Source organism: Gopherus evgoodei, chromosome 8 (assembly GCF_007399415.2).
Source record: "Gopherus evgoodei ecotype Sinaloan lineage chromosome 8, rGopEvg1_v1.p, whole genome shotgun sequence".
Classification (NCBI taxonomy): Eukaryota; Metazoa; Chordata; order Testudines; family Testudinidae; genus Gopherus; species Gopherus evgoodei.
Window position 1 is genome coordinate 87,070,081 of NC_044329.1, and position 27,057 is coordinate 87,097,137.

The 27,057-nt window shown below is 40.5% G+C and overlaps 1 protein-coding gene across 3 annotated transcripts in view; it reads left to right on the forward strand.

Moving 5' to 3' along the window:
* The window catches only part of ADGRL4 (adhesion G protein-coupled receptor L4), a 99,737-nt gene that overhangs the window by 66,125 nt on the left and 6,555 nt on the right, over positions 1–27,057 (forward strand). For all 3 annotated transcript variants that reach the window (XM_030573022.1, XM_030573020.1, XM_030573021.1), the window contains 6 exons: positions 2,253–2,369; positions 4,391–4,584; positions 5,839–6,009; positions 7,518–7,721; positions 9,683–9,903; positions 10,018–10,084. In XM_030573022.1, the coding sequence (XP_030428882.1) occupies positions 2,253–2,369; positions 4,391–4,584; positions 5,839–6,009; positions 7,518–7,721; positions 9,683–9,903; positions 10,018–10,084 (974 nt within the window). The remainder of the gene's footprint in view (positions 1–2,252; positions 2,370–4,390; positions 4,585–5,838; positions 6,010–7,517; positions 7,722–9,682; positions 9,904–10,017; positions 10,085–27,057) is intronic.

Genomic DNA, 27,057 nt, shown 5'->3' on the forward strand with positions numbered 1-27,057 from the left:
CGATACTGAGAAAAAACTTGCCTCAGTTTCTAAGGAAGAACAGATCCTTTTCCTTCTTTCACTTCAGTGAGATTTGCTGTTGTCAGATGAAATGAGGGAGAGAACGTAGAATGAACCACTGTCTCATAAGCTCCAGAGAGCCTGTTGCATTTGTAATTTGTAGCACAGATGGACCCAGTTGTATGGCAGACTGTGGGAGCAGTTTCCTAGGCCACACCCTGTCATAACATTTCTTCCCAGATTTGGACCTTAGCATCCAAAATATGGGTGTTAGCATGAAAACCTCCAAGCTTAGTTACCAGCTTGGACCTGGTAATTGCTGCCACCAGCCAGGAATTATACAGTGCCTAGCTCACTGTGGTCTCCCCAAAACCTTCCCTGGGGGACCCCAAGACTCAGATTCCTTGAGTCTCACAACAAAGGGGAATAAACCATTTCCCTTCCCCCTCCTCCCCTCCAGGTGTTCCCTCCCTGGGTTCCCGGAGAGATATACAGAAGCAAGCTTTGTGAATCTAAACAAAGGGATTCCACCCTCCCTGCTTCAAGTCCTTGAAACACAAGCACCGAGAGATCTAACCTCTCTCCCCCCTCACCCAGAGGGTATGCAAAGTCAGGCTTAGTAAATCTAACACAAAGAGATTTTTCCCCCTGATTTCTTCCTCCCACTAATCCCCTGGTGAGCTGCAGACTCAATTCCCTGGAGTCCCCACTAAAGAAAAACTCCAACAAGTTTTAAAAAGAAAGCTTTATATAAAAAAGAAAGAAAAAGTCATAAAATAGTCTCTGTATTAAGGTGACAATATACAGGGTCAATTGCTTAAAGAAAAAAAAGGAATAAACAGTCTTATCCAAAAAGAATACAATTTAACACATTCCAGCAACTACACACATGTAAATACAAAAAAAAAATATAAACCTATTGTCTTACTATCCTTGTACTTACAACTTGGAAACAGAAGATTAGAAAGCCTGGAGATAGAAAAATCACTCTCAGAGCTGAGAGGGCACAGACCCAAGACAAAGAAAAAAAAACCTCACACCCAAAACTTCCCTCTACCCAGATTTGAAAAAGTTTTGTTTCCTGATTGGTCCTCTGGTCAGGTGTTTGGTTCCCTGTGTTAACCCTTTACAGGTAAAAGAACATTAACCCTTAGCTATCTGTTTATGACACACCCTAAAGAGAGCAGATGCTAATACAGAGACCTAATGGAGAGCTTTGAAAATTTCAGTCATTTTCTGGCAAAGTTTTGTTTGAGAATCTGAATATATAGGTGCTTATCCAAACTGAACCCAAGCTCTAAACCTTTTGAAGTTTTCCCATTACTACTCAGTACTATGAATATCTTACCCACAATGCCTATGTGTTTCCCACACACTTATTTTCGAGACCAGGCCCACAATAATGTCTCATTCTTCATTGCATTTCATGGTGCAGCTTCGTTAACTACAAGCTATCCAAAACTTCAGCCACGAGAACTATTTCTTACATCCTGATAAACATTTTCTGACAGCTGGTCTATTGAAGAGCTCATATTGTTTTTGTGTGCTGCACTATAAGCAATGCAGATGGTCTAGTTTAGTGATTCTAGTCCATCAGTCAAGTTTTAGATTTTTCTTTAAGGCCTGATTCACTTCTTTTTCCCCACTGTGGTGATTGAAACTCTGCACTATAATGAACTGAGTAAAGAGCTCAGTGTCCTCTAATGTAGTTTTTATCCTGAGGGGCAATGATTGTTTGTTTGGTTTTGTTTTGTTTGTTGGCAGCACACATCATTATATCATGGTGCAATGTGCATTTCGTACCAGGGAATGATCACTGTGAGATATTCACTTTTCAAAACTTGGCTTTTTCGAATGTTTCTATTCAATGGAGGATTTTATCCTTTGCTTTTTATAATTGTGATTTGTGGTCCCTTTCAGAAATGAATTTTTAATAAAGCAATAGCTCTTCTTAAAGTAACCCACATTATTCTTTTCAGTGCCTAATTTAATGCAAAGTAAATAAAAGACCATATTTTTCATGGAAAGAATAAAAGGTATGAGAGAAAAATGTATGCATTAGAATAACAAAGTCTAGAGGTTTAAAACAACATGTACCCTATTAATAGCATTTCTCCTTGAAATATTTGGCACAATGATATATTTTTAAAATTCACAATAATTATGCAATCTGATGTCACATTTATTAACCTAACTGTAAATTATGTTAGATTGTAATGGAAGTGATTTGCATAGTATTTTTCTTTTTACAGCTCTCAAGGTTTTTGCTTTTGATTCGCACCACATGAAACACATTCACCCTCATGCACACATGGGAGGAGATTATATAAAGATATCTCCAAAGAAAAAGGAATCACCTAATTCTAATGGTAAGAAAAAGCCATTAAACAATAGCTTGGTTTAAGCAGCATTCCTGGTACCTACTTGCTGGCAAAAATCTGATGCATAATTCACTAACTGTGTAGTTGTGACGTTGATAGCAATAGAGAAAGGCATTTGTAACACCTTGTTGTCCAGCCCTGGGTCCTATCTGCTCTACAGCTTCCACTGTATAATGCACCGCAGGAAAATTATGCCTCTTATTTTTGCCAGTTTTTATATGTATATGTATGTATGTTCTATTACAATGTGTTTTAAATATACTAAAATACTAATGATCATGTTGGCACATGCTTTACAAGGAAGCATATTTCTGTAGCTGTCTTAAAGCTCGAGGTGTTAAAAATATGTCAAGTAAGATCCAAGTATAACTAGCCCATCCAGACTGATCCCAACTCCCAAGCAATGAATTGATCAGCAGCACAATAAAACTACCCCGTGCATCTCAACCCACTCCTCAGCAAAGAGAAAGCCAAGACAGTAGACAAGTCTTACAACCTGTCAGACTTGGGTTAAGCGAAAGGAATGACTTGCAGATTCAGTTACCTCTCCTGAAAAATACCCAGTCAAATGTCCTTTGAAACCAAGAAGCTGTTACCCTGATTGCAGTGGTGGGAGTACCACAGAGAGATGTACAAAAGTGATGGTGGCTATATTGAGAACCTAGAGGGATAATATACCATTTATGTGAAATCCCCTCATACTATCCCCCTAAATTGAAACACAACTGCTGTGTAATAGCACATAGCACCACAGTATAACACTTTAGGACAGACAGTGAAGAAAAAATGTCTAGCTGAAACAAGGTGGAGAATTTTGGCAGGCATAATGTACCTAAATGATCTGCAAGTAATAGTGTAGTGCCGCACTTCTCGAACTGTGGGTTGGGACCCCAAAGTAGGTTGCGACCCCATTTTAATGTGGTTGCCAGGGCTGGCATTAAACATGTTGAGGCCTGGGGCTGAAGCCCTGAGCAGTGGGGCTCAGGCTTCAGCTTATGCCCCAGCAGGTGGAGCTCAGGTTACAGCCCCACCCCAACCCTTCCCTTGATTGAGTAGTAATTTTTGTTGTCAGAAGGGGGTCACAGTGTTAAGGAAGTTTGAGAACCGCTGGTGTAGTGTAATGCACAGGGCACTGGCTTCTGGGATTTAGAAGACCTGGGCTCTATCTCTGGCTCAGCCATAGATCTGCTGGGTGACCTTGGGCAAGTTACTTCACAACTCTGTAGCTCTGTGTATCTTGTCTATTTAGTTTGTAAGATTAATGGGGCAGGGACTTTCTTACTATGTGTTTGGACAGCACTTAGCATAACAGGGCCCTGATCTTAGCTGGGGCCTTATGGTGTCACTGAAATACGGATAATAATAAGAAATTAGAATTTTGCCAGAACACCAGAACTAATGCCCCAAATCTGGCAAAACCAACCTTGAGCTCTTTCTCTGTCTTTGGCTGAAAACCCAGGTAATCAAAACCTCACTCCCAAACACCACAGAAGGGCATGGTATCAATACTGACTCGGGAGGAAGCATCCTACGTATTACTGTGGGTATCTGTGCCTTGCATGTCTCCTATCCAGTTACTGTAGGCACGAAATCCTGGGTGCAGTAAAATCAATGGCCAAACCCCCATTAACTTAAAACTGGGGCCAGAATTTCATCCCCCATAATTAACATTTTTATCTTACAAGATCTGACACCTGACCTGCAGCCGGAGGTAGTATTGCTGCAAGTATACATTGCTCCAGCAAAAAATGTGCATTTATCCTATTAGGATATCCAATATAAAAACACATTTTTAATTCCAGTGGACATTAAATTGTTTTAAGGCTATATTTCATTATCTCTAAAACATTTTTATAAGTATTCCACGAAGATTCCATCTGTTTTGCATATTTTATGCAATAGCAGTAATAATTTCTATTGTTTATTGTTTCCTTAATGTTTTCAGTTTTGTTCTACTATAACACCCCCCCCCCCCGCAAACTACTAAACACAGTCTGTTTGATTGATAGGCACTGTTGCAGTTGTGTTTCTGAGGTATAGCAATATTGGTTCTTTGCTTTCATCATCTAAAAACTCCTCATCGAAAGATAGTTCAGAGCAGAGAGAGACAGTAAGCTCATCAGTTATTGCTGTTGCAATTAATTCAAATCCACCTACACTCTATGAGCTTGAGAAAATAACATTTACTTTAAAGTACATCAAGGTAAGATTTTTTTTTTAATCAACATCTGAAGAAAGGAAAACAGTACTGTAATTATTTGATGTGATATAACTGTACCTACAGGATATGTTGGCTACCTTGGGAAAATGTTTCTAGAGCATGTCAACAGTAATAACTACAGAGTCACTGGTCTAATTGTGAGCAAAAAGTTGTAAGTGTGATCAGAGAATCCTTCCGGCTTCTGACCTTTCTGTATTTAGGGTAATCTTGCAAACAGTTTGTCAGATGATGAGAGCTATATTCGTAAAAGGGAAACACTTCAAATCAGCTTGAAGCAGATTTGCACAGGATAAGTGACTGCAGAAGCTTTTTGTTCTGTGCACATTAGCGCGTGTAGCACATCAGGGCCCTGGCCCATGGCATGTCATGACTGGCACTCCGAGGTCCTACCACAGTACAAATAATAATAGGGTCTTGGCAGTTGCCAGTATCATATTTGATGTCAGTGCATTGATGCTGAGCCAGAAATGGCCTTAAGTACCCAGTAACCCCTGGCTCCTTCCTCCTCTCCTCCTCCCCCCTCCCACCTGATCCTCTGGCTGGACTTATAAAATGTATAGGACAAATCTGTTTTTTTTCCCTGTGCTGTGACTATTGCAACACAAGATCATTTATGAGCAGTGAGCTAAGCCTAAAGTCCTTTTCTAGTTCACATTACTTGTAGATGGAGGCACCCCAGTTGTTTTACAAGTGCCCAAGGTATTCAGTGTGATAGAACAGAAAAGACCCATGCTGCCTTAGGGCTGCAAATGAAGAGGCAAGAAATGAGAAGGAAAGAATGGAACCAAGCTGTTCTATTGGGTAGGATAGGGGCAGCAATGTGGCTGTAATGTTGCAAATTGTTCCATTCAGAAGGTGCATGTATGTATATATAGTTGTGTACCAGATATAAGATTCTAACACCTTTGTAAATGCCAGGAAGGTTGGATAATTGGATCAGTCCAGCTTGTTTAGTTTGCTGTTAACTAGGTGAATCAGGTATTTCAATGTTGTACTATTTTTAATTGCTTGGGATAGGTTGGTTGGTTTGTTTGTTTTTATGTTTTGTTTTATGTTCTGAAGGTTGGTTTGGAGTAGGGGGCGGGTTGTGTCTTGGTTCAGTTTGGTTTTTTTTTCCTGAACCTTCCTTCAGTAAAATACAATTTTTAATGAATTGTTCTGGCTAATGTAGCAAGAGTCTCTTGGTGGAAAGTGTCTGCCTTTCAGCATCAGTAAAACATCTTATCTCTCTTGCAGACTGCAGATAAGGATATTAAATGTGCCTTTTGGAACTACTCAGCAGACACAATGAATGGCACCTGGTCTACCGAAGGCTGTGAGCTGACACATTCCAACACTACTCATACCTCATGCAAATGTAATCATTTGACTCATTTTGCTGTTTTGATGTCTTCAGGAGGCTCTGTTGTAAGTGCTATTTTTCACTTAGTGTTTTACCAGATACTTAGATCTCATTTAATGTAGGTTTTTTTCATTGCCACTAATATCATTTATTGCCATTCCCCACCCCCATTTTGGCTCAATCTCTTTTTCCTTATTCAGCAAACACACAATTCATTGTGAACAGTGCAAATACAATTCCTCCCATTTCTGCCTGAATTTCTGTGTGTCTATTTTGCAGTATGACAGGACAGTGATGCAGCAAAGAATCTTGTTCCAAACCTGCAGTCTGTTGTTCTTTAGTTCAAAACCCACTTCAAGGCTACAATGGGATTTAACCGATATCTGAAGTGGTCAGCAACCATATGGCCTGGGATTTTGCTCACAATGCTTTTTTATCATATATTAGTCTTACTATCTAAAAATCTCCTTTAAATGTCTCCTTTAAATGTATCCCCTGAGTTGCAATAGCATTGTCGAAAAATTGCATAGGAATAGCAAGGCAGGACTGAGTTCATGAACATTAAAACAGGGACCCTTACAAACATTATAGAATTGTGAAAATGCCCCCTCACTTTGTGCCCCTCTTGCATTAAAAGGCTCCTAAGGTTTTCGGAATCCATACAGGATATGGGAGGAATTGTATTTGCACATATATTTTTGTATATATATATGAGCAGCTTTTTTAGGCATCAGAATTGGTAAGAAGAGCTTTAGCATGAAAATGTGCTGAGACAATTCTTCCACACTGTGCACTTCAAAGAGGGTGCTTCTTATTTGCTAAATAGCATCTTAAGTCTTCCATTCAAATTTAAGACTTTTGAGGGGTCCTTATATAGTTTATTTTAAAAAGAGGATAATCTCTGGGCCTGTATTTAGAATTCATACTTAGACATACTTTATGGCCAGCCAAGCCTGCCCTTATGCAGTCACGTATTTCAGAGGTTCTTTTTGCTGAATACCAAGCAGCCAATGTAACTGTCCTTCTGCACAGAAAATATGTGCACATAATCATTAAAAATAGCCCATAATATTTTAGACTATTTCCATACTATGTGTCTTGAACTAGCATTTGATTTAAGCAATTGTAATTTCCAAGTCTTTTATTGCTCATGTTTCCATTGAAGAAAAGTGATGCCCTTATGCTATGTAGGCAAATATGAATGAGTCACTGATGAGGTAATATTTTAATGTCATGTATTAATACATTTTCTGTTGCCAATATGTTTGTCATTTAGTAATAGATCAGATTTTTTTAAAGTCATATTACCAGATATCAATACTAAGATGATGATGTGCAAGGAAATAACACATCACTGGTGTTAAGAACATTGAAATACATATTGTTGGTTTTACTGAGCATTATATCTGCCTCAGAAAAAATACTTTTGAGATTATCAAAAGTGTGCATTTGCACTGCAACCCTACAAACCGTTTTGATGTATGTTTTGCAAAAAGGTTAAATTATAGAATGATGCTTTTTTGACAAGGTACACAGTTATTCTCTTAACTATTATAATATAATTTTCCCCCAGGGTGTTACAAATTATAACATTCTTACAAGAATCACTCAGCTAGGAATAATTATTTCATTGATTTGCCTCTCCATGTGCATTTTTACCTTCTGGTTCTTCAGTGAAATTCAAAGCACTAGAACGACAATTCACAAAAATCTCTGCTGCAGTCTTTTCCTGGCAGAACTTATCTTTCTTGTTGGAATTAATATGAATAATAATAAGGTGCGTAGCCTTTGTCATGCCTTGATTTTTACATCTGCAAAGTAAATATACAGTATAAAGTACCATTTTCCATATAGCGTGCAATATTTTCTGATGTTAATATGAACGTTCTAGTGCTATTGACATCTTAGTCTCCACAGTACTTATGGTGAATACAAAGTGTTTTTATTGTGTTTTAGTGTGTATTTTATTTTAGTTTACTTTGCTTTAGTTCAAGAAATAGAGCAACATTAATTGATGTAGCTCCATTGAATTCAATAGTGCTTTGCCAGTTTACGCTATCTGAAAACTTGGCCTCAGTGTGGTTGGTATTTCAACTATTTCACAACCCTAATGTTTTGGCCTTTAACAGTTCCACCAACTAAGCATTTAGGTGCTGTACAAAGCAATGCTGATGAATCAATGAATGGCACTTTTCCTTCAGAGTCAGTCCTGAACCAAAGCCCAGGGCTGGCTCCAGGCACCAGCTAAGGATGCAGGTGCTTGGGGCAGCTAATACAAAGGGGCGGCACTCTGTCCGCTATTGGGGTAGCATGGCCGGGTCTTTGGCAGGAATTCGGCAGCAGGTCCCTCAGTCCCTCTCTTCCTCCTTGAGCTGCCGCCAAAGTGCTGCAGAAGAGAGAGAGTGAAGGACCCGCTGCTGAACTGCCACCAAAGTGCTGCTGATCTGCTTTTTTTTTTTTTCCCCTCTGCTTGGGGTGGCAGAAAATCTGGAGCCAGCCCTGCCAAAGCCCCAGCCTTGTGTTAAAGACACTGTGCTGCTAGAGGTGCCATCTATCAGATAAGATCTAAAAGAGATTAGAATATATAGAGACATACCTATCTCATAGAACTGGAAGGGACCTTGAAAGGTCATTGAGTCCAGTCTCCTGCCTTCACTAGCAGGACCAAGTACTGTCCCTGACAGTTGTGGGTTTTGGTTCCCCCCCCCCCGCCCCCGATCCCTCAATGGCACTCTCAAGGATTGAGCTCACAAACCTGGGTTTAGCAGGCCAATGCTCAAACCACTATCTCTCCCCCTCTTGACCATTCACTGTCACTTAAGACCTCATGACACTCTTCAGTGGAGTAAGGATGTTGAGCCCTGCTTCCTGGAAGACTATACTTCCCCTAGATATATTCTGCCTACCTAAAGTATCCTGTAGTTTCAAGTGAATGTGGTATTCTTCAAATCCTGCCTTAAACTGTTGGTTAGCATTGCTGTGCACCACACACCAGAGGTGGCAGAGTCTCAGTGCAGGTGGGGGTTGTGAAGTAATCCCCGTGTAATCCACCTCAGTGATAGAAAAAGACCTCTTTAGCACCTTGAGATTGTCAGGTGAAAGTTGCTCTGTACATGTAAGATTTAATAATTATGATTTTTGAATTAGCTTGACATCATTTTAATAATGGACAGTTGCTAAAAAAGCATCTTCTCTTTTCTCACGTATTGCAGAACAGTATTTTAAATTGATTGAAAAATATCATTTGAAATTCCTGAGACAACTCTCCAGTATTGATTGACTGAGGAGTGTAATTTTACAAGCATTGTTTACTAAAAGCATGTCCATATGCTTTAAAATAAAACTTTAAATAACGATTTGCCAGGCAATTTAATTTTGGTATCTAAAGGAAAAATGCATCTTAATTAATTCAGCACAATATATAGACTAGTCAGATCCAGTTGTGGGGTCAAGAGTGTCCATTTATAGATGTGATTTGGACAGGGGGACACAGACATAGCCACAGCTTGATTTCAAAAGTTAAATATATTTTCTTTATTTTTCTGTAGCAATCTGTAAAGCAATAATGAAGAGGTTTAGTTTTGTCTTTAGGCCAGGTATCTCTAAGTATGGTTAAATTTGGACTGTGATAATACCTTTTTGGCATAATTATTAATAAACAGAGCCCCCGGTCATATATTGTAATAGTAATACATTAATTACTATTTATGACTTTGCTTTCTCTGGTTGACTTTCTAGCTCTTCTGTTCAATCACTGCTGGATTACTCCATTATTTCCTTTTAGCTGCCTTTGCATGGATGTGCATCGAAGGCATACACCTGTACCTTATAGTTGTGGGAGTCATCTACAACAAGGGATTCTTACACAAGAACTTCTATATCTTTGGTTACGTGAGTCCAGCAGTTGTGGTTGGAATTTCAGCAGCGCTAGGATATAAATATTACGGCACTACCGAAGTGTAAGTTGCTGTTTTACATGTCTGTTTCAGTTAGTAACATGATGTAAGAATGCAGAGGAAGTATATGCAGGAGTTGGGCACATTTCAAGACATTCTGTGCTGTTTGCTTTTCAGATGTTGGCTCAGCACAAAGAATAACTTTATATGGAGTTTTATAGGACCAGCATGTCTAATAATTCTGGTAAGTATAATTTTCCTTTTCATTATAGTTTGTAAAACTGATAATAAAAGGTGTTTAATAGACTGCCAATAGTTTAATGATTATCTGTGAGTGCTAACTACAGAGCAGGATTGACTATTTAAGACTATTTTTATAGTGTCTTTAAATTATTTCTATGCTGTACATCTAAATGCTTTGCTAGCCTGGAAAACAAATGTTGGACTAACAAAACTCCATGGCAGATCAGGGCTGTTTCTTCTTTTTTATTTTCCTTTTCATCTGATAGTTTGAGGAATTCTGTGCAGCATTTTTAGTCTGTAAGAAGGAACATCTTCACATGTCAGTGGTATCTCAACAAGGCTCAGCAGGAGGTGTATACAGACACTATGCCAACAGACAGATAATCTAGTATTTGAAATGTTGCGTTACTTAATCTTTTATCAGTGATCGGTCGTCTTAGAAGATTAGACTGTCATCTTTATGGTTTTTTCTTTCCTATGTACCCTGTCATCATCAAAGCTATTTTAAACTAAACTGCGATGTCAAAGACAAGAACCCTCTATTTCACATGGGCAGACAAGTCAAGTATTGATAGCCCTATTTCAGATGGGAAGAGGGCCTTTTTAATTCTTGTTGGAAGTGGTTTCAAACCTGCAAATTTGGCAGGTATTATATGTTCCGTTCTAAATAAGCCATCTTTTGGTACTTTACAGCACTTAGAAATGCTCTTGAAGTTTAACAAACCATTCCATCTGTAATCGGGCATCACTATATGTGAGAAGATTGTCAGTGATCAGACAATAGCAGGAGCTCTAAGAAGGATAAGTGGAGGCCTTGTGGCCTCTATGGTCAGTTCAGTTACAACCTTTAGCTAATTTTTTATGTGTTTGGTGATAAATTTTGTGGATTTTTAAAAGGAGCAAGTGACAGCGTTCAATATGAGTAGAGTGAAAGCAAAAGAGTTTAAGCAATGACTACGTACATGAAAATATTAACCTCTTTAATGCTGAATAACGTACCAGATATATTTTGGCCCAATTCTACTTGCATTATGTGTGTACCCAAAATTCCCAATGAAGTTAGGGGACCAAATCTTGAGCTCTGTCATGCTAGCTGTGCATCGTTCCAACAACTCTATCAGATACTGGACAGTTACCCTCAGGACAATATAACCCCCACTCACCCATCCCTTCTAAGCCTAGCACAGAAACCATAGGTAAATTTCAAGTCATTCTAACTTCTACATGGGAAGCAGACCAGTGGAGAGTAACTCCAGCATCAGAGTAGTGCAAAAGTATATTTTGCAGAAGGCAGGTTGTCGGAGCTGAAAGGGGGCAAGAAGAGCAGTGAGGAGAGACAACTCCTCACTAAGACTCGGTTTTCTCCTGTCTTCTAGATCATAGGGCTTTACAGGCTTAGGATGCCATTTCCCCTGCCTCCTTTATGGACTTTATCCATTTCTTCTGAGAGCATAACTTACAAGGTCCACATTTATTTGTTCTTTCCATTCCTGTGCCTCACATCTCCAGGGGAGGGTATCAGTTTTTCCTTTTATCATTAATTTCTTGTCAGTGCTATGCCTTAGATTAATTCACTGTTAGTATCCAGAACTCCAGTCTATAAAACTATGGGATCCAAATATAAAAATCATCACATTATATACATACGAGTTTCAATTCTCAGATCCAACTGAGCTGTGCTTGGTGCAGGGCCTAAGAGAAAAGATGCACAGATAGCTTGACCCCACTTTTGTGGCTCCCCAGTTTTGGACCCCACTCAGCCCTTGGCATAAGTTAGAGTAGCATCAGAATTGCTCTCATTTATGTCTAGTCACCTGTGACCCCAAAAGCAGACCAATCATCCAGGAGTAGGTAGACTATGTGATATACAATGAAAACCTGATTGCCATGCCCCCTACACCAAGAAGATCACGGGGCACAGATTGGAATGGGTTAGACCAGGTCTGGGCAAACTTTTTGGCCTGAGGGCCACATCGGGGTTGTGCAACTGTTTGGACGGCTGGGTAGGGAAGGCTGTGCCTCCCCAAACAGCCTGGCCCCTGCCCCCTATTCACCCCCTCCCACTTCCCACCCTCTCAGGACCCTCAACCCATCCAACCCCCCTTCTCCTTGTCCCCTGACACCCCCCTCCCAGGACCCCCGCTCCCTATCCAACCCCCTGCTCCCTGTCCCCTGACTGTCCCAACCCCTATTCACACCCCTGCCCTCTGACAGGCCCCCCAGGACTCCCACCCCCATCCAACTGTCCTCTGCTCCTCGTCTCCTGACCATCCCTTCCTGGGACCCCCTGCCCCTAACTGCCCCCGGGGATCCCACCCCCTTATCCAACCCCCCTGCTTCCTGTCCCCTGACTGCCCTCCCAACCCCATCCACATCCCCAGCCCCTTACAGGCCCCCCGGGACTCTCACTCCCAACTCTCCTTGTTCCCCATCTCCAGACCACCACTCCAGAACCTCTGCCCCATCCAACTGCCACATCCTCCCTGACTGCCTCTCAAGACCCCTACTCCCTTACCCAACCCCCCTGCTCCCTGCCCCCTTACCAGCAGCAGGAGCTCGCAGCTGCGACACTGGCCAGAGCCAGCTGCGCTCCCCACACTGCCCAGCGTGGCTGCGTGGGAGGGGGAACAGCAGGGGAGGGGCCAGGGACTAGGGTCCCCAGCCGGGAGCTCAAGGGCTGGGCAGGACGAGCCCAGGGGCCGGATGTGGCCCACGGGCTGTAATTTGCCCACATCTGGGTTAGACCCACTATGTCAGTTCTACACCCCCAAGTAATTTCCCCTGTCCAAGGAGAGACCACTCTGTTTCCAAGCCCTTTCCATCCATGGAGCAGCATAACATGGCTGTAGCAGGTCAGGATATCAGATCAAAAATTGTTTTGTTGTGGTTGCCTGTGCAATGAAAGTGCTTTCTGACACTGTTTATTTTAACAATATTCTTACACATTGATTATTATCTGTTAATAACCATGTGTGCACACACTTCTAAATCCATGAGGGAATGTACTCCATTCACAGTGAACTCTTTTCCTGCTGTGTGACTTTTTGATAGTTTTGATTGGGTAGTAACGGAAATTAAGAAGTGAAATACACAGGAATGTTTTCAAAGTACTTTAGGGGATTAGCTAATTTGCCTGCTCTACTTGGAAAACCTCAACCTACATAACCTTCCAAGGAGAAAATAGAAAATATCTTATGAAATGCTTGATTTAAGAGAAGAAGTCAGTACTAAGTTCTGTGGAATGGATACTGGCATTATTTCCATTCTTGTTATTCCTCCTTCCCAAATAGTGTGCAAGGTGCAGGGAATGTAACAAATATATGCTCTTTCCAAGGCAATGAGGACTTGGAATTACCTTTTTAATTAGTAAGCCCTGTTTCTTTCCATAAGGCTTTCCAAGGCTGCTGTTCCAGAGAAAGATAGATTAATTTAAAATCAATAGAGAAATATCTGAGAAAAAAGCACAAAACAATTAAGTACTTTAAAAAGGAAATGCTACTTTTGTTCTGAGATAAAGAGACAGAGCAACAAAATCTTCAGATATAAAACTATATATACTGGCAGCTTTCAAACTTGCCTTAATCCTGAGCCTAACTAACTGATGGCAGGGAGTTCACAGGCTTTTCCAAGCAAGCCTAAAGGGATTTGTACACCAGAGTTCAAATCTCTAATGAACAGCTCACCACAGCTCTAATTCTGACTCAGAAACATTACATTCTTAGTCAACAGGAAAACCCATGTACTGCAAATGGTGCTTTCTGCTTTTATGAATGGAGCCCTAGGAGATTTGTGGTTTGGGATTATAATGTAATATGCTTTTGAGACAACATGTAAATGATTAAGAACAGAACTGGTGCTGTGCTGATGGATTATCTATCTCTGGGTGCATTGTTTCAAACAGATCTTTGGTCTTTAAATCTACTGTAATAATAGCTAAACGCAAGAAACTCAGGTCTTTATCATCAAGAGTACAAGCTATATTCCTCTCTGTTTGCTTAAATAGTAACATTATTGCCTAAGGTATTTGCTTATTAATATTAAGGTTCCATTAGAATTCTGAAGTATAACCAGTGACATTACTGATCCTATCTAAGAATTTATTATTATTATTTATTATTTATTAGATTGATGACTGTACATGAAAAGGAGTGGATCAGAAGTTTGCTAGATTGGGTTATGGAAGAAAGGGCATTTTAAACCTTTGTAAAGCAAGCTGAAAGCTGAAGATAGTTTCCACAACTTCACATCTTCTTATTTCTTCTTCCTAATACTCATAATCTTTTAGAACCACAACCATTTTAACTAAAACTGTGCCACAGATTAGATCAAAGCATACAAGCTTGAAGAAATTATTTTGTAAGAACAATTTAAACTTTTTAATATAAAAATGAGAGACTACAGACTTTAAGGGGAGAAAATATATGCACACACCCACAACTGTATGCTTGAATGAGGCAAATACAAAAGCAAGCTCCAGTGATAAAAGGTATAAAAATGAGAGAAAATGTTCTAGTTTTTTTTAATGCACTCTTCTAGCTTTAATCTCTATGCAATAGAAATAATGTAAAATGAAAACATGCTTTGCACACAGTTTATTGCAGGTGCATTTTTGATTAACACATAATGTTAGCTAAGGATGAAGTCTACCTCTGTATGGAGATCTCATGCAGAGCCTCCCGCACATTTGAAGCTGCCCATTAAGTACTGTGTAAGAGGGAAAAAGGCCCCTGACACAGCCCCCCATGACGTCAGTGGGGCAGGATGAAGCCCTCTACTCCCACATACTGCAGAGAAGAGTTCTGCAGTAGCTCCCCAGTAAGCTGCTGAGGAGGGGTCTCCAGGAATGGGCCAAGAACGGAGCCACAAGAGCTGTGCTTATGCAGATCCAGCATCTGGAAGCCACTGAGTAGATGATACAAAGGAGAATCAATTGCTTTTGGATGAGCGCCATCAGAGGGCCCCTTTCAATATCCTACTCACCCATCCCTGACATCTTTCCCTCACAAACGGCCTGTTTAGTGGTGCAGCAAAGGTTGAATTTCAGCCATAATGAATTTAATTCAATCAAAATGTCCCCTAGTAACAGTACTTGCAACCCTACAAGACATGCAGAGATACACAGGTCTGATTTGACTCGACTCTCCGGTTACACCTATGTAACTCCATTGATATGAACCTGGCATACCAGAGCAGAAAAATGGGTTCTGAAAGTACTATAAGAAATAGTATTAACATATTAGGTATGCAATTCAGTTTAACAATGGTATCTATCAATGCAGTCATTACCTCTGTGATCACAAAATAGATACATGATCCCTGACAATGGGGCCTTGAGACCAGAAGATATCCAAAACTGGACACTATAAAATGATCTCTCTAACTTTTTATCCAGATATTGCAGTGCTATGTTGTAAGGAGGACATTATTACTGTGTTCTTCCATTTTTACTCCTCTAATGTGTTTTCAGGGACACTGAAGGGACTTGGCTCAGATTCAGGCTCTAATTTCTTGAAACAATTGGTAATTGTGGTGGTTGTAACTACAGAAATAGCTTATAAGATGAGCCCTGCAATTTCTAGATTGTTCTTGTAAACTGGGCCTGGAAAGTACACACTGAAATTACTTCCTGGGAAAGGTATCTCATAAATGCAGAGTTCCTTTTCAGGTGCTCCTATATAGGAATAGAATACCAACTGTAAGAACATAAGAACGCTCCAACTGGGTCATACCAATGGTCCATTTATCCCAGTATCCTGTCTTCTGACAGTTGCTGGTGCCAGATGCTTCAGAGGGAATTAACAGAACAAGGCTATTATCTATTGATCCATGTCTTCTTGTGCAGTCCCAGACTGGTAGTCAGAGGCTTAGGAACAGAACGTGGGGTTGCATCCCTGACCATCTTGGCTAATAGCCATTGATGGTCCTGCCTTCTATGGAACTTATCTAATTCTTTTTTGAACCTAAGTTATGCTTTTGCCCTTCCCTTCATCTCCTGGCAACTAGTTCCACTGGTAGACTGTGTGTTGTGTGAAGAGGTGCTTCCTTATGTTTGTTTTAAACTTGCTGACTATTAATTTCATTGGATGGCTCCTGGATCTTGTGTTTATGTGATGGGGTAAATATAACACTTTCTTATTCACTCTCTTCACATCATTTATAATTTTATAGACCTCTGTTCTGTCCCCCCTTAATGATCTGTTCTCTAAACTGAACAGTCCCAGTAATCTCTCATTGTATGAAAGCTGTTCCATACGCCTAATATTTTTTGTTGCCCTTCTCTGTACTTTTTTTCCAATTCTTATAGATATATATAGAGAGAGAGATGAGTCCACCAGAACTGCATACAGTATTCAAGGTGTGGGCGTATAATAGATTGATATAGAGGCATTATGATATTTTCTGTCTTATCTATCCCTTTCCTAATAGTTCATGACCTTCTGTTCACTTTTTGGCTGCTGCTGCACACTGAGCAGATGTTTTCAGAGAACTATCCACAATGATGCCACCATATCTTTTTTGAGTGACAACAGCTAATTTAGACTCCATTCTTTTGTATGTATACTTGGAATGATGTTTGCCAATGTGCATTATTTTGCACTTGTCAATATTGAATTTCATCTGCCATTTTATCACCCAGTCTAGTTAGAGCCCTTTGTAACTCTTTGCAGTCAGCTTTGGACTATCTTGAGTGTTTTTGTATCATCTGCAGATTTTCACACTATTTGCCCCCTTTTCCCAAATCATTTTATAAATATATTGAACAAGATAGGTCCCAATACAGATCCTTGAGGGCACTGTCCCCATCCCTGTTTACCTCTTTCCATTGTGAACATTGACCATTTATTCCTACACTTTGTTTCCTATCTTTTAACCAGTTACTAATCCATGACAGGACCTTCCTTCTTATCCCATGACTGCTTACTTTGCTTAAAAACCTTTGATGAGGGACCATGTCAAAGAGTGTCTGATAGCACATGTACACTATGTCTATGTGATCACTCTTGTCTACATATTTGTTGACCTCCCTCAAAGATTTCTAATGGATTTGTGAGGCATGATTTCCCTTTACATAAGCTGTGGTGACTCTTTCCCAACTTATCAGGTTTATGTGTCTTATAATTCTGTTCTTTACTATAGCTTCAACCAGTTTGCCTGGTACTGAAGTTAGGTTTACCGATATGTAACTGCCAGAATCACCTCTGGAGTCTTTTTTTCAAAAATCAGCATTACACTAGCTATCTGCCAGTTACCTGGTACAGAGTCTGAAAAGCAATAGGTAACATACCATAGTATGTGTGAATCATACATCGTTCAATAGAAATAGTCTAATAATTGCAGTGATTGATTAACCATAGGATTTTGAACATCATGTGTATAAATGAATGGGTAAATGAATAAAATATACAGATTGCAGTTGCACAATTCAGAAGAATGACATGTGAATGATGAAAGCAGGCTACCAGTAGATTAATGCTTTTCATTAAGGGACTGCCTGCATATTCATTAGAGCTGGTCAATTACTTTAAAAAAATATGCATCAGATAATTTATTTGATGAATTTTGCTGTTATTTGTCAAATTATTTATTCAACAAAAATGGGCAAATGAACTGAATGGTGCATTCATCAAATAGTATCCAACAGTTCTCGTACTAGTTCTGTGCATTTGCGGCTGATTCAGGATTAGTAATATTGCTGTAATCAATGCAAAAGAGGTTCTAGACAAAACTATTACTGCACTGGTTCCCATGTACTAACAACTTTCCCACACTTAATGCTTTAATCTGGATTGTTCTGATTGATCACATCTTTCTTGTGGAAAATAGGCTCAGCAGAAAATATAATTCTCAGCCCTCAGATATCAGGCAGATTTACCACTCAGCCACTCCAGTTTTACAGTGTAACTCCTCTGAAATCAGTGGAGTTCCACTGGTTTAAAAAGCAACAACAACAACTGGACTAATGGAATGGTGAATCAGGCCTATTGTCTCTTCAGATTTTGGTATGGATGCTTATATTATTATTTCTGTTCTAACTGTGAAGTTCATGGCCAGTATTCTTGATAGCCTACAATATGTTATTTAAAATGTTCCTTGACCTCCTGCATCTGCCAAAACAAACTTTACCACCAGCTCACACTTTTCAGCTAGTGTTTATGCTCCTTAGAGTTTTAGCTTTCCTGGAGGTTAATACATTGTGGTAGATACCTATTTACATTTCTTACACAGATGTGTATTGTTTGGTCTCTAGTGTTTGGACTGCATCTTCCATAAGCCATTTTAACCACTTGTTTTATATCAACTCTTGTTATTAAGTCTGCCTTTTAGTGGAAATTAATTTCCTTCAAGGATTTTCTATGGGTTTGTTATTCTTCACAAAAGTAAGTGTTAATAGTCATCTTTTCACCTTTCACTCCATTACTTTGGATGAAGTGGAAAAAATTGTAACACAATGGTAATTGATTTAAAGATCAAGGCTTCAATCATGATTGAAATACAGTAGTTCAAACTGCAGTGTTATTCTGCAACCCATAGACCCTGCTGTGCTAAATAATCACAAAACTTGAGGACACCTACCTTGTGCCATGGACACCAATCAGATGCAGCCTCCAGACTATAGTTCCCTAATCTTACCAGTGTTGGAGGGGTAATTGTTTTTTCATGGAGGCACAGGTACGTGTGCATGAGAAGAAGACCCAACTTTACATGCATGTCTTCCCCCAAATCATCCTTAATACATCTGTTCCCAAGCACCTGTAAATAATTTGGAGAAAGAGGCTATAACACCAATTTCCACCAGAAGGGAATGCCCTCCTATTAAGTTGTTACATGGAGAACAAACATCAAACTCTTATAGCTGGTTGTTAGCAGTGGTATAAGAAAGGCCCCAGCTCCCACTGGCAGCCGCTTTTTAGTTTCTGCCAGCATGTGGCAGGCCCACTGCCACCTTCTCCAGGCCTATGCTCACTCATGGCAGCTGGAGGAACATTCAACTCACCAAAGTAAAATTTCCTCCATCATGGGAAAACAACCAAGGACAGAAAAAAGGAGAAGAATACAGGCCAGGTGCAAGCTACCTTTGCAGACTACATGACACCATCCCACTGGGTTTGCCAGATGTCTGTTTTTCTACTGGAACGCCCAGTTGAAAAGGGACTCTGGTGGCTCCAATCAGCACCACCAGCTGGGCCCCACTAAAAGTCTGATTGGTGTTGCTGCAGGTCTAAGACAGGCTAGTCCCTACCTGTCCTGGCACCGCACTGCACCCTGGGAAATGTCCAGCAGGTCCAGCTCCTAGGACCGCAGGTCCAGCTCCATGGGGTGCCACACACGGCCACCGCCCCAAACACTGAATCCGCACTCCCATTGGCTGGGAACCCTAGCCAATGGGAGCTGGAGGAGTGGTGCCTGTGGGCGAAAGCGGTGTGCGGAGCCTCCTCCCCCACCCCTCCCCCGCCTAAGAGTTGGACCTGCTGGCCACTTCCAGGGTGCAGTGTAGTGCCAGGACAAGCAGGGAGCCTGCCTTAGCTCCACTGCATCACTGACCAGGAGCTACCTGAGGTAAGACTGTGCCCTATCCCTGAGTCCCCCCCAAACCTGGAGACCCCTCCTGCATCCCAAACCCCTCATCCCTGGCTCCAGCCCAGACACCAGATCCCCTTCTGCACCCCAACCCACTGCCTCAACCCGCAGCCCCCTCCCACATTCCAAATCCCTTGGCCCCAGCCCCTAGCCTGGAGCCCTCATCCTTAACCCCAAACCCCACACCCCCTGTTAGAGCCCTCACCCCCTCCCACACCCCAATGCCCTGCCCCAGCCCAGTGAAAGTGGGTGGGGGACACCAAGCCACTGAGGGAGGGGGAATGTAGTGAATGGGAGCGGGGCCTCAGGGAAGAGGCAGGGACTCTGGGAAGTGGCTGGGCTAGGTTATTCAGTTTTGTGCAGCTAGAAAGTTGGCAATCCTACATCCCACAGCCTGTCCAATCTCCCACATTTTCACTCAGCACCCTGTTTATTTTCTAGCTATGGAAACCATATCCACATATATGTTCTACCTTCATGCTGCTTTTCACCGAAGCCACTGCCATTTGGATGACTTCTCTTCTTACTTTTCTATCCCTTAAAATGCTATTGGAGCTACTTTGCTTTGTCTTTCTTTAAAGTGCTCATTAAAAGGAATGCGTGGGTTTGCTTTAGACAATCTGCAGAGAAGAGTGATGTCCTCTATACTTTTCCTAATGATGAGCTATGATTATCTCTATGACACCACCATCAATGGGTGAATACTATGTAAAAATATTCATGAGCATAAGTTTTTATTCAAATGGGAACTTGCTTCCACTCTACTACTTCGATTCATCTTTCACAAACATTTACAGGAGGAAATTTTTATTCACCAAAATGATTGCAGAAAAAATGTTACAAATACTCCCATGATCACAGATTCATAGGAGTATTCTCCTTGGCAGTGTCACATGGCCATCTGCTGAAAAATCTTTGGATCTGAGTCATCCAACCTGGGATCAGAAACAACACCATGTGATTTAAGTGACCAGTCACATAGATGAAATAGTGGATATTCAGGGGACAGGTCATAACAAATAGTTTGTGAGCAATCCATAAGTCAAAATGTGTTTGATAAATAATACACCAAATAATGAACAAATCTGTTTTTTAAAAAAAAGCCAGTTTCCCTGAGCATCACAGCAGCCTTCTGTGCACCCGTCTGCTATATATTCACACACACACCCTGTATTTGTAGGCCCCCAATGGACTCGAGTATCCCCAGATGTCATGCTGCTGATGACTCTGCCCCACACCTCCCAGCTGCCTGCACACCCCCAAATGCCAACCATGCCTGGGGTTCTGGAGCAGGGCCAAACCCTGTGTAGCCAGCTCTACACCAGTTAAGGATGCCCTTGTGCAAAGGAAATCTTCAGGCACTGCTTTAAGGCAGCTTTAAATCCTCCTTGCACCTCTTTGAAGGTGTGTGGGGACTTAGGAGGAGCCTAAGATTTGGCCCAAAGGGTACAGATTCTTTGCAGAAAAAGGGGCAGATTCAATCTAGTAAATAGTTTATTCATATAGACCTATCAAAACTATTAGTTTCTCTCGTATACTTACCAGTATAGGCCACAGTCCTACAACAGAATTAAAGCAGGCCACCTTTATGCCCAAATGGAGTCCCATAGATGTCAGTGGATCTCTGCATTGGCACAGAAGTCCACCCTTGGCTGCAGGATCAACATTAAAGAAAGCTATTTCAGAATTAACTAGTAAATCATGGCTAGAGCCGCAAAGAAATTTAGGAGCCTAACTGCCTCATTAGGCACCTATATCCAAAATTTAGTTCCTCAAAACTCCACACAGCTGCCATCAAACCCTTTAGGCACCTAAATTCCCAATCTGTCTAAATTTCTGCCAGTGGTGTGTGCAAAGCTACCTAAATCCTGGTGCATTCCACGCAGCTCAGAATCTAAGCCCCAGTGGGATTCTCAGACTGGGTGTTCCCAGCCTATGTCACCTGTGGGACCACATCCCGTAGGTGCTTTCAGAGCCTGCTGGAATGGACCTTATTCAAAGCAGAAGGGGAGAAGGTGGTGGTAGTCCAGTGGTCAGGGCACCTGCACGGGAGACCCAGGTTCAAATCATGCTGAGTGACTCGGAGCAGCAACTTCAGACCACCACGTCAGTATCCTCATTTCCCTTGTGGAAGGACTGACCTGGCATTGGCACTTAACTCCAGGAGGGGGTTCATAGCTGTGAATCTTATGTGGAAAGACGTGCCTCACTCCCTTTGAAGGACAGGTGTTAGGCCACACTCCCCTCCTCAGCGTTTCCTATTAGCTAACTTAGGTGGTTCCCTGCTCAGCTAACTGGCTTTTGTCTTAGGTGTCTGTCTAACTCTTCCTATGGATCATATAGGGAGCATGGATACCTAACTCAGCGCTGCAGATTCCACTAGGCAGCAGGGCCCCTAAGCATTAGGCAGGGCAATAATGAAAGTCCTTTTTGTGGATCTAGCCCCCTGCAATCCATTGACAAACTGCATTGAATCTAGAGTACTTCAGAGAACAGAAGCTAGGCACTCCCCCGAGAAATGCAGAAAACCACTTATTTATTTATTGAGGCCTCCTTAAAAGGGTTCTCAGAAATGTTGACAACTACTCGCTTATCAAATTGCTAAATCCACAGCTTGAGGTGTTTAAAAAAGATTATGAAATATTCATAGCTACACAACTTTATGAGAAGATGTCATAATTATTGAGACAGGGTCTGAAATGAACTCAGCTAGCACATATTCACACTTTTAAATAAGCCAAATTACTTAAACAATTAGAGTCACAAAATCTAGCATGAACCACTGCAGACCTTTTCTTTATTCTAAACAAATTCTTAATTTTTTTCCTACTTTTTCCACTGCTGTGTAAGGTTACTATTGTCTAAGTAAAGCATGTAAGAAGTTGTATTCATTTGGGAGATGATAATGAGAGAAATCAGACAGGAAACAAAACCCAGACTGTTTGACTGCCAGCTTGTGTGCAATTTTATGCAATTAATATGGCATACATTTTCAATTTGAAGCTTGAACTGTTATATTGTTAGCAGCTTAACTCTGTTCTACCCTTTCAGAAATAATGTCCCACTAACTGTTGTCGTTTTGCCCATCCATTAGTCAGGTAGCCAGCTAGATCTCTCTCTCTCTCTCTTCATGGCAGAATTCAGACCATTGTAGACTCGTTAATTCCGCCACTGATAATAAGGGTCATTGAAGGAAAAGATACAGATACAACTGTGCTGAACATCAGACATTGTTTGAAGGAGCCAAATTCAATCTGATGTATGTAAAAAATTCAAGTATATGCCTAAGAGAGCAGCAGGAGAAATATTCTCATTCTTTTTTGTGAGATCTGACATCAGCATATAGATGGTTTCATCAATTATTGAGACTGAGACCGAGAAAGGAAAAAGAAAAAGATTTGGGGGCTTCATTTTTGAAGTTTGAATGTGGAGAGCTCAGACTGAATCAGAACTAGTATGTCTGAATCTTTAGAATTAGCTGCTTCTTTATTGTACTAGCTCTGCTTTGTAATGATGGAGAGCCTTAGAGTCTGGAACTAAAAGGACTTTAATATCTTGTGAAAAACTAAACTGTGTCTTCAGTGTTCTTAGACCAGAATAGCATTTATGAAAGTACATGTTCCTTTCTCTTCGGTAAATACATTTGTACTTGAAATAGCTTCAAAACGCTTAGCTTCAGATTAAACTATTACTGCTCTGTTTATTTATAAAGGGTTAAGGTTAGATAGTCCTGAGCAATTTCATTTTAATAGTTATTCTGATGCTCTTGCTTATAACAAAGCATCTGGCAGAAACCTACTGTATATATTTGCGCATTACAAAAAAATAAGTATTCTCTTGGTTGCAAAATCTGAAAGCTGTAACACAAATTGATGGAGAAAAATGATGGCAAATCTCCTTGCTCAGTAAGCTCTCAGTTCTGTCACATTGAGTAGTAACCTTTCTCCTTATGTAGTCAGAGTGATTTAGTAAGGGCTACTTATGGAGTAAGCTGCTACTCAACATAAGTATGGATAGCAGAATCAGGCAGTTACTTTGCATGCTTTAATACATTTTATACATTGGAACATTCAGCACTCAACAAAAATAATTAGCATTTGATGCTAAATACAGAAGTGTTTCATATAATGCGAAGCAGAAACATAATATTTACTCCAGGATATAACATTGTTATTCTACCACTATAAAATACTCCATTTTTAACATTTTAACAGTGGAATTAAAGATCATTTTTAAACGTAGTAGTTGCTAAGCAATATGCTGTTAGCAGGACTCCAACAGCTTGGAGCATTTAGCATTTTAAAACCTATGTTATCATCTTTATATGATTATACAATTTGCAAAATACAGTTAGAGATCAACAAGGAAGTTTGTAATTTGCTTAGGCAATAACAGTGCTATTATTCAGTACTTTTCTGAGTCCTTGCAGTGGCATGTTTGCTGTACCCAGACTCAGGAGCACCACACACCACGGTTGTTGGACTGTCTCCCTATATCACCAGTTCCCAGAAAACTTCAGAGTCCAACTTCATGTTGTCAATGGAAGAGTAGGAGAGCAGAGACAGGGAAGCAATGACACCCAGGCTTCTGAGGGAGCCGTCCTAACTCAGGGCTGAGGTAGACAAGCAAGTAGAGTGGAACCACTTCAGATAGATTTCTTCATGATCATGGAATAACTATGGTTGGAGGGGTATGCCTTTGCTGATTCCATTGGTAAACAAACCCCATCTCATGACAAGCTGATTAATTGAGACCTCTGCGGGTTTCTTGGAATTTGAATATTTTTTAATCCTATGAGTTTTTCTCCAGGAGGGCATCATCCAGACCATGACATACATGTATGAGGGTCGTATTTAAACTGTAGAGTGAGTTATGCATCTGATGGGGCTCACAGTAGTGTCTTTCTTACCTGTAAATCTTTTGATACTCCACTATTCCTCCAGAAAACACTTAGGTAAAATTCTGGCACCACTAAAGTCAATGGGAGTTTCGTCATGGACTTCTCTAGGGGCAGGATTTTATCTCAGATTTCGGAATCCTCCTGTCTTGCATATGGAGGATCCTACAAAGAAAAGTGTATTTGGACAAATCAAAATGTAGCACTTTTATTATTGTATGACAACAAAATGCATTCAAAGCCAGCTGTCTAATGCCTGGAAGGTGCCAATAAATGATGAAATAACTTATGCTCCTTGAGTTTCCTTAGCTGTGTACCCAATAAGGAGCTGTCTGATATCTTTCAGATCCATCATGGATCCTAACATAAAAGCCAGCATTCCAAGGTGTCATTTGGATTTCTGACTCTTGCTGGAGGAATCTGGGATTACATTGGTTCATATCCATAGTTGTCTCCCTCTATAACATACTTTATAGCTAATTTTCCTTTGCAATGGCTTTTCATTTACAAGTGCCTTCACTTTTTTTTGTTGTTCACATACAAAGCTGTAGAATCACAATATACCAATGTACATAAATGCTATTAGAAGGTAAGATAGGTCTGGCTAAATATTCTTTTGTAAATGCATTTAGGAACAGGTAATGTGCTGCAGATGATGTGGTAGGGGCAGTTCCTCTATCTTCTTTGGCCAGCCACTTATGTCATTGAACTTCATAAGACACTACTGAAAAGTCAGAGTAATTTCAAAAACTGTACTTCCAAAGCACCCAGTCCTCCAAGTTGCTGAGCCCTTCAGTTCCCATTAAAATCACTGGGAGTAGAGGCTGCTCAGCGCCTTGCAGACTTGGACTCTACATCAGAAGCTTTTAATTTGTCTGCCTGATGTTAAGGGAGGAAAGTGGAATAATAAGAATTCAGTTTGCCACTTGCCCAGCAGCACCTGGTTTTTATGAGTGTACATTGCAGTTTCCCCTGTTTTTTGCGGGAGAATGCAGTTTCCAGACCTGATATATCTCTAGGGGACATTACAGTTCCCCTTTCCCCCATTAGATTATATGGTGTTAGAACAGCAGACCAAAAACAAATACATACTTCACAGAACCCCCATCAGGACATGCAACGATTTCTCAAGCCATTCAGCCTTTGTTATATTGAAAACAAACTTTATAACAAGACATACTGTAAATTCTTTCCTTACTTGGGAAAAGTGTGGCTCCTTGGGGGCAATTGCAAATATTTTGTTATCACCTACTCTTGGGTCATCTAACAGGCAAAGCTGCAGTCCAAGAAGTTTCTTGCTAGGGTTTGAAAAATTTGCATACAAGTCACTGCTTTGAGCATTCTCACTTTATTATACACACTGCAAATGTAATTGGCTCATTATTTTTTATGTACAGAGTGCTTGGAAATGTTAGAACATGGGGTAAAAACCTACTTAGGATTTTAATAACTCTTGCAAAATACCCTGTATTTCAGAAGTAAAGCTCACTGTCATTACCATGTAACACAACCTTCTGTGAGACTACTTGAGACAATAACTGACAGAAGACTCCAGTGAAGCCAACGTTAGCCTCACCCATTCCCTTGATACATACAGATTATTCCCATTAGAATTAATTGAAGAATCAAATGATTAGAATTAATGGTTATTACATTAGTGCAGAGGGCTAAATCCCAGTACCTTGCTCAATAGACAGAGTAAATGGTCTGTGTAGGGGAATCCCATTTGGATCCAGAGAAATGGAATCTTCCCTCATCGGTACACCCCTTTCCCAGTTACTCCCTGTGGGCTGCTCCATTCCTCACCTTTCAGGACATTTTTGTCCATGGGTAAGGAATAATAGGATTTGGTCCATAGGCCCTGCTACAAAGCCCACTGAAGTCAATGGAAAAGGCTCTCCTTTGGCATTGGTGTGTTTTGGAACAGGCCCATAGAATGGAAACTAGGCCACATGTTTTGTATCATGACTCAAAGGTTTCCAATCTTATGCCACTTTATAGAGAAATTATACTGAGTATTCTCTCTGTGTACAGTATTTGGATCACATTTTACCTTACTTTCTAGACAGTATTTTAACAAATACATTAGATTGGCTATGCAAACTACAGTGTATATACCAAGTTACTTGATCTATTATTCACCAGCAAATATATGATAAAAAGTAACTGCATATAATTATCACAACTACTGACTTACTTATAATTAACTTTGAAAAATTGCTGGTTTAGGAGATATTATAGATTACAATTTTAAATGTAAGTAGCTTCAGAAAATCTCTCATGATCTATGCAAGTGCAAGGTATTCAATGAAGAATTAATTCCCTAAACTACTAATCAGCTCTCTCTCCTGTCTTATCAAATTGTAAATACATTATTACTGTATTAAAGCGAGCTAATTAAAGCATAACCTGCATTTAACAACATACCTAATAACCCCGAACATAATCAACAATGTTCTGAGACCATACACAGCAAATGTTAGAAAATTAAACCGATA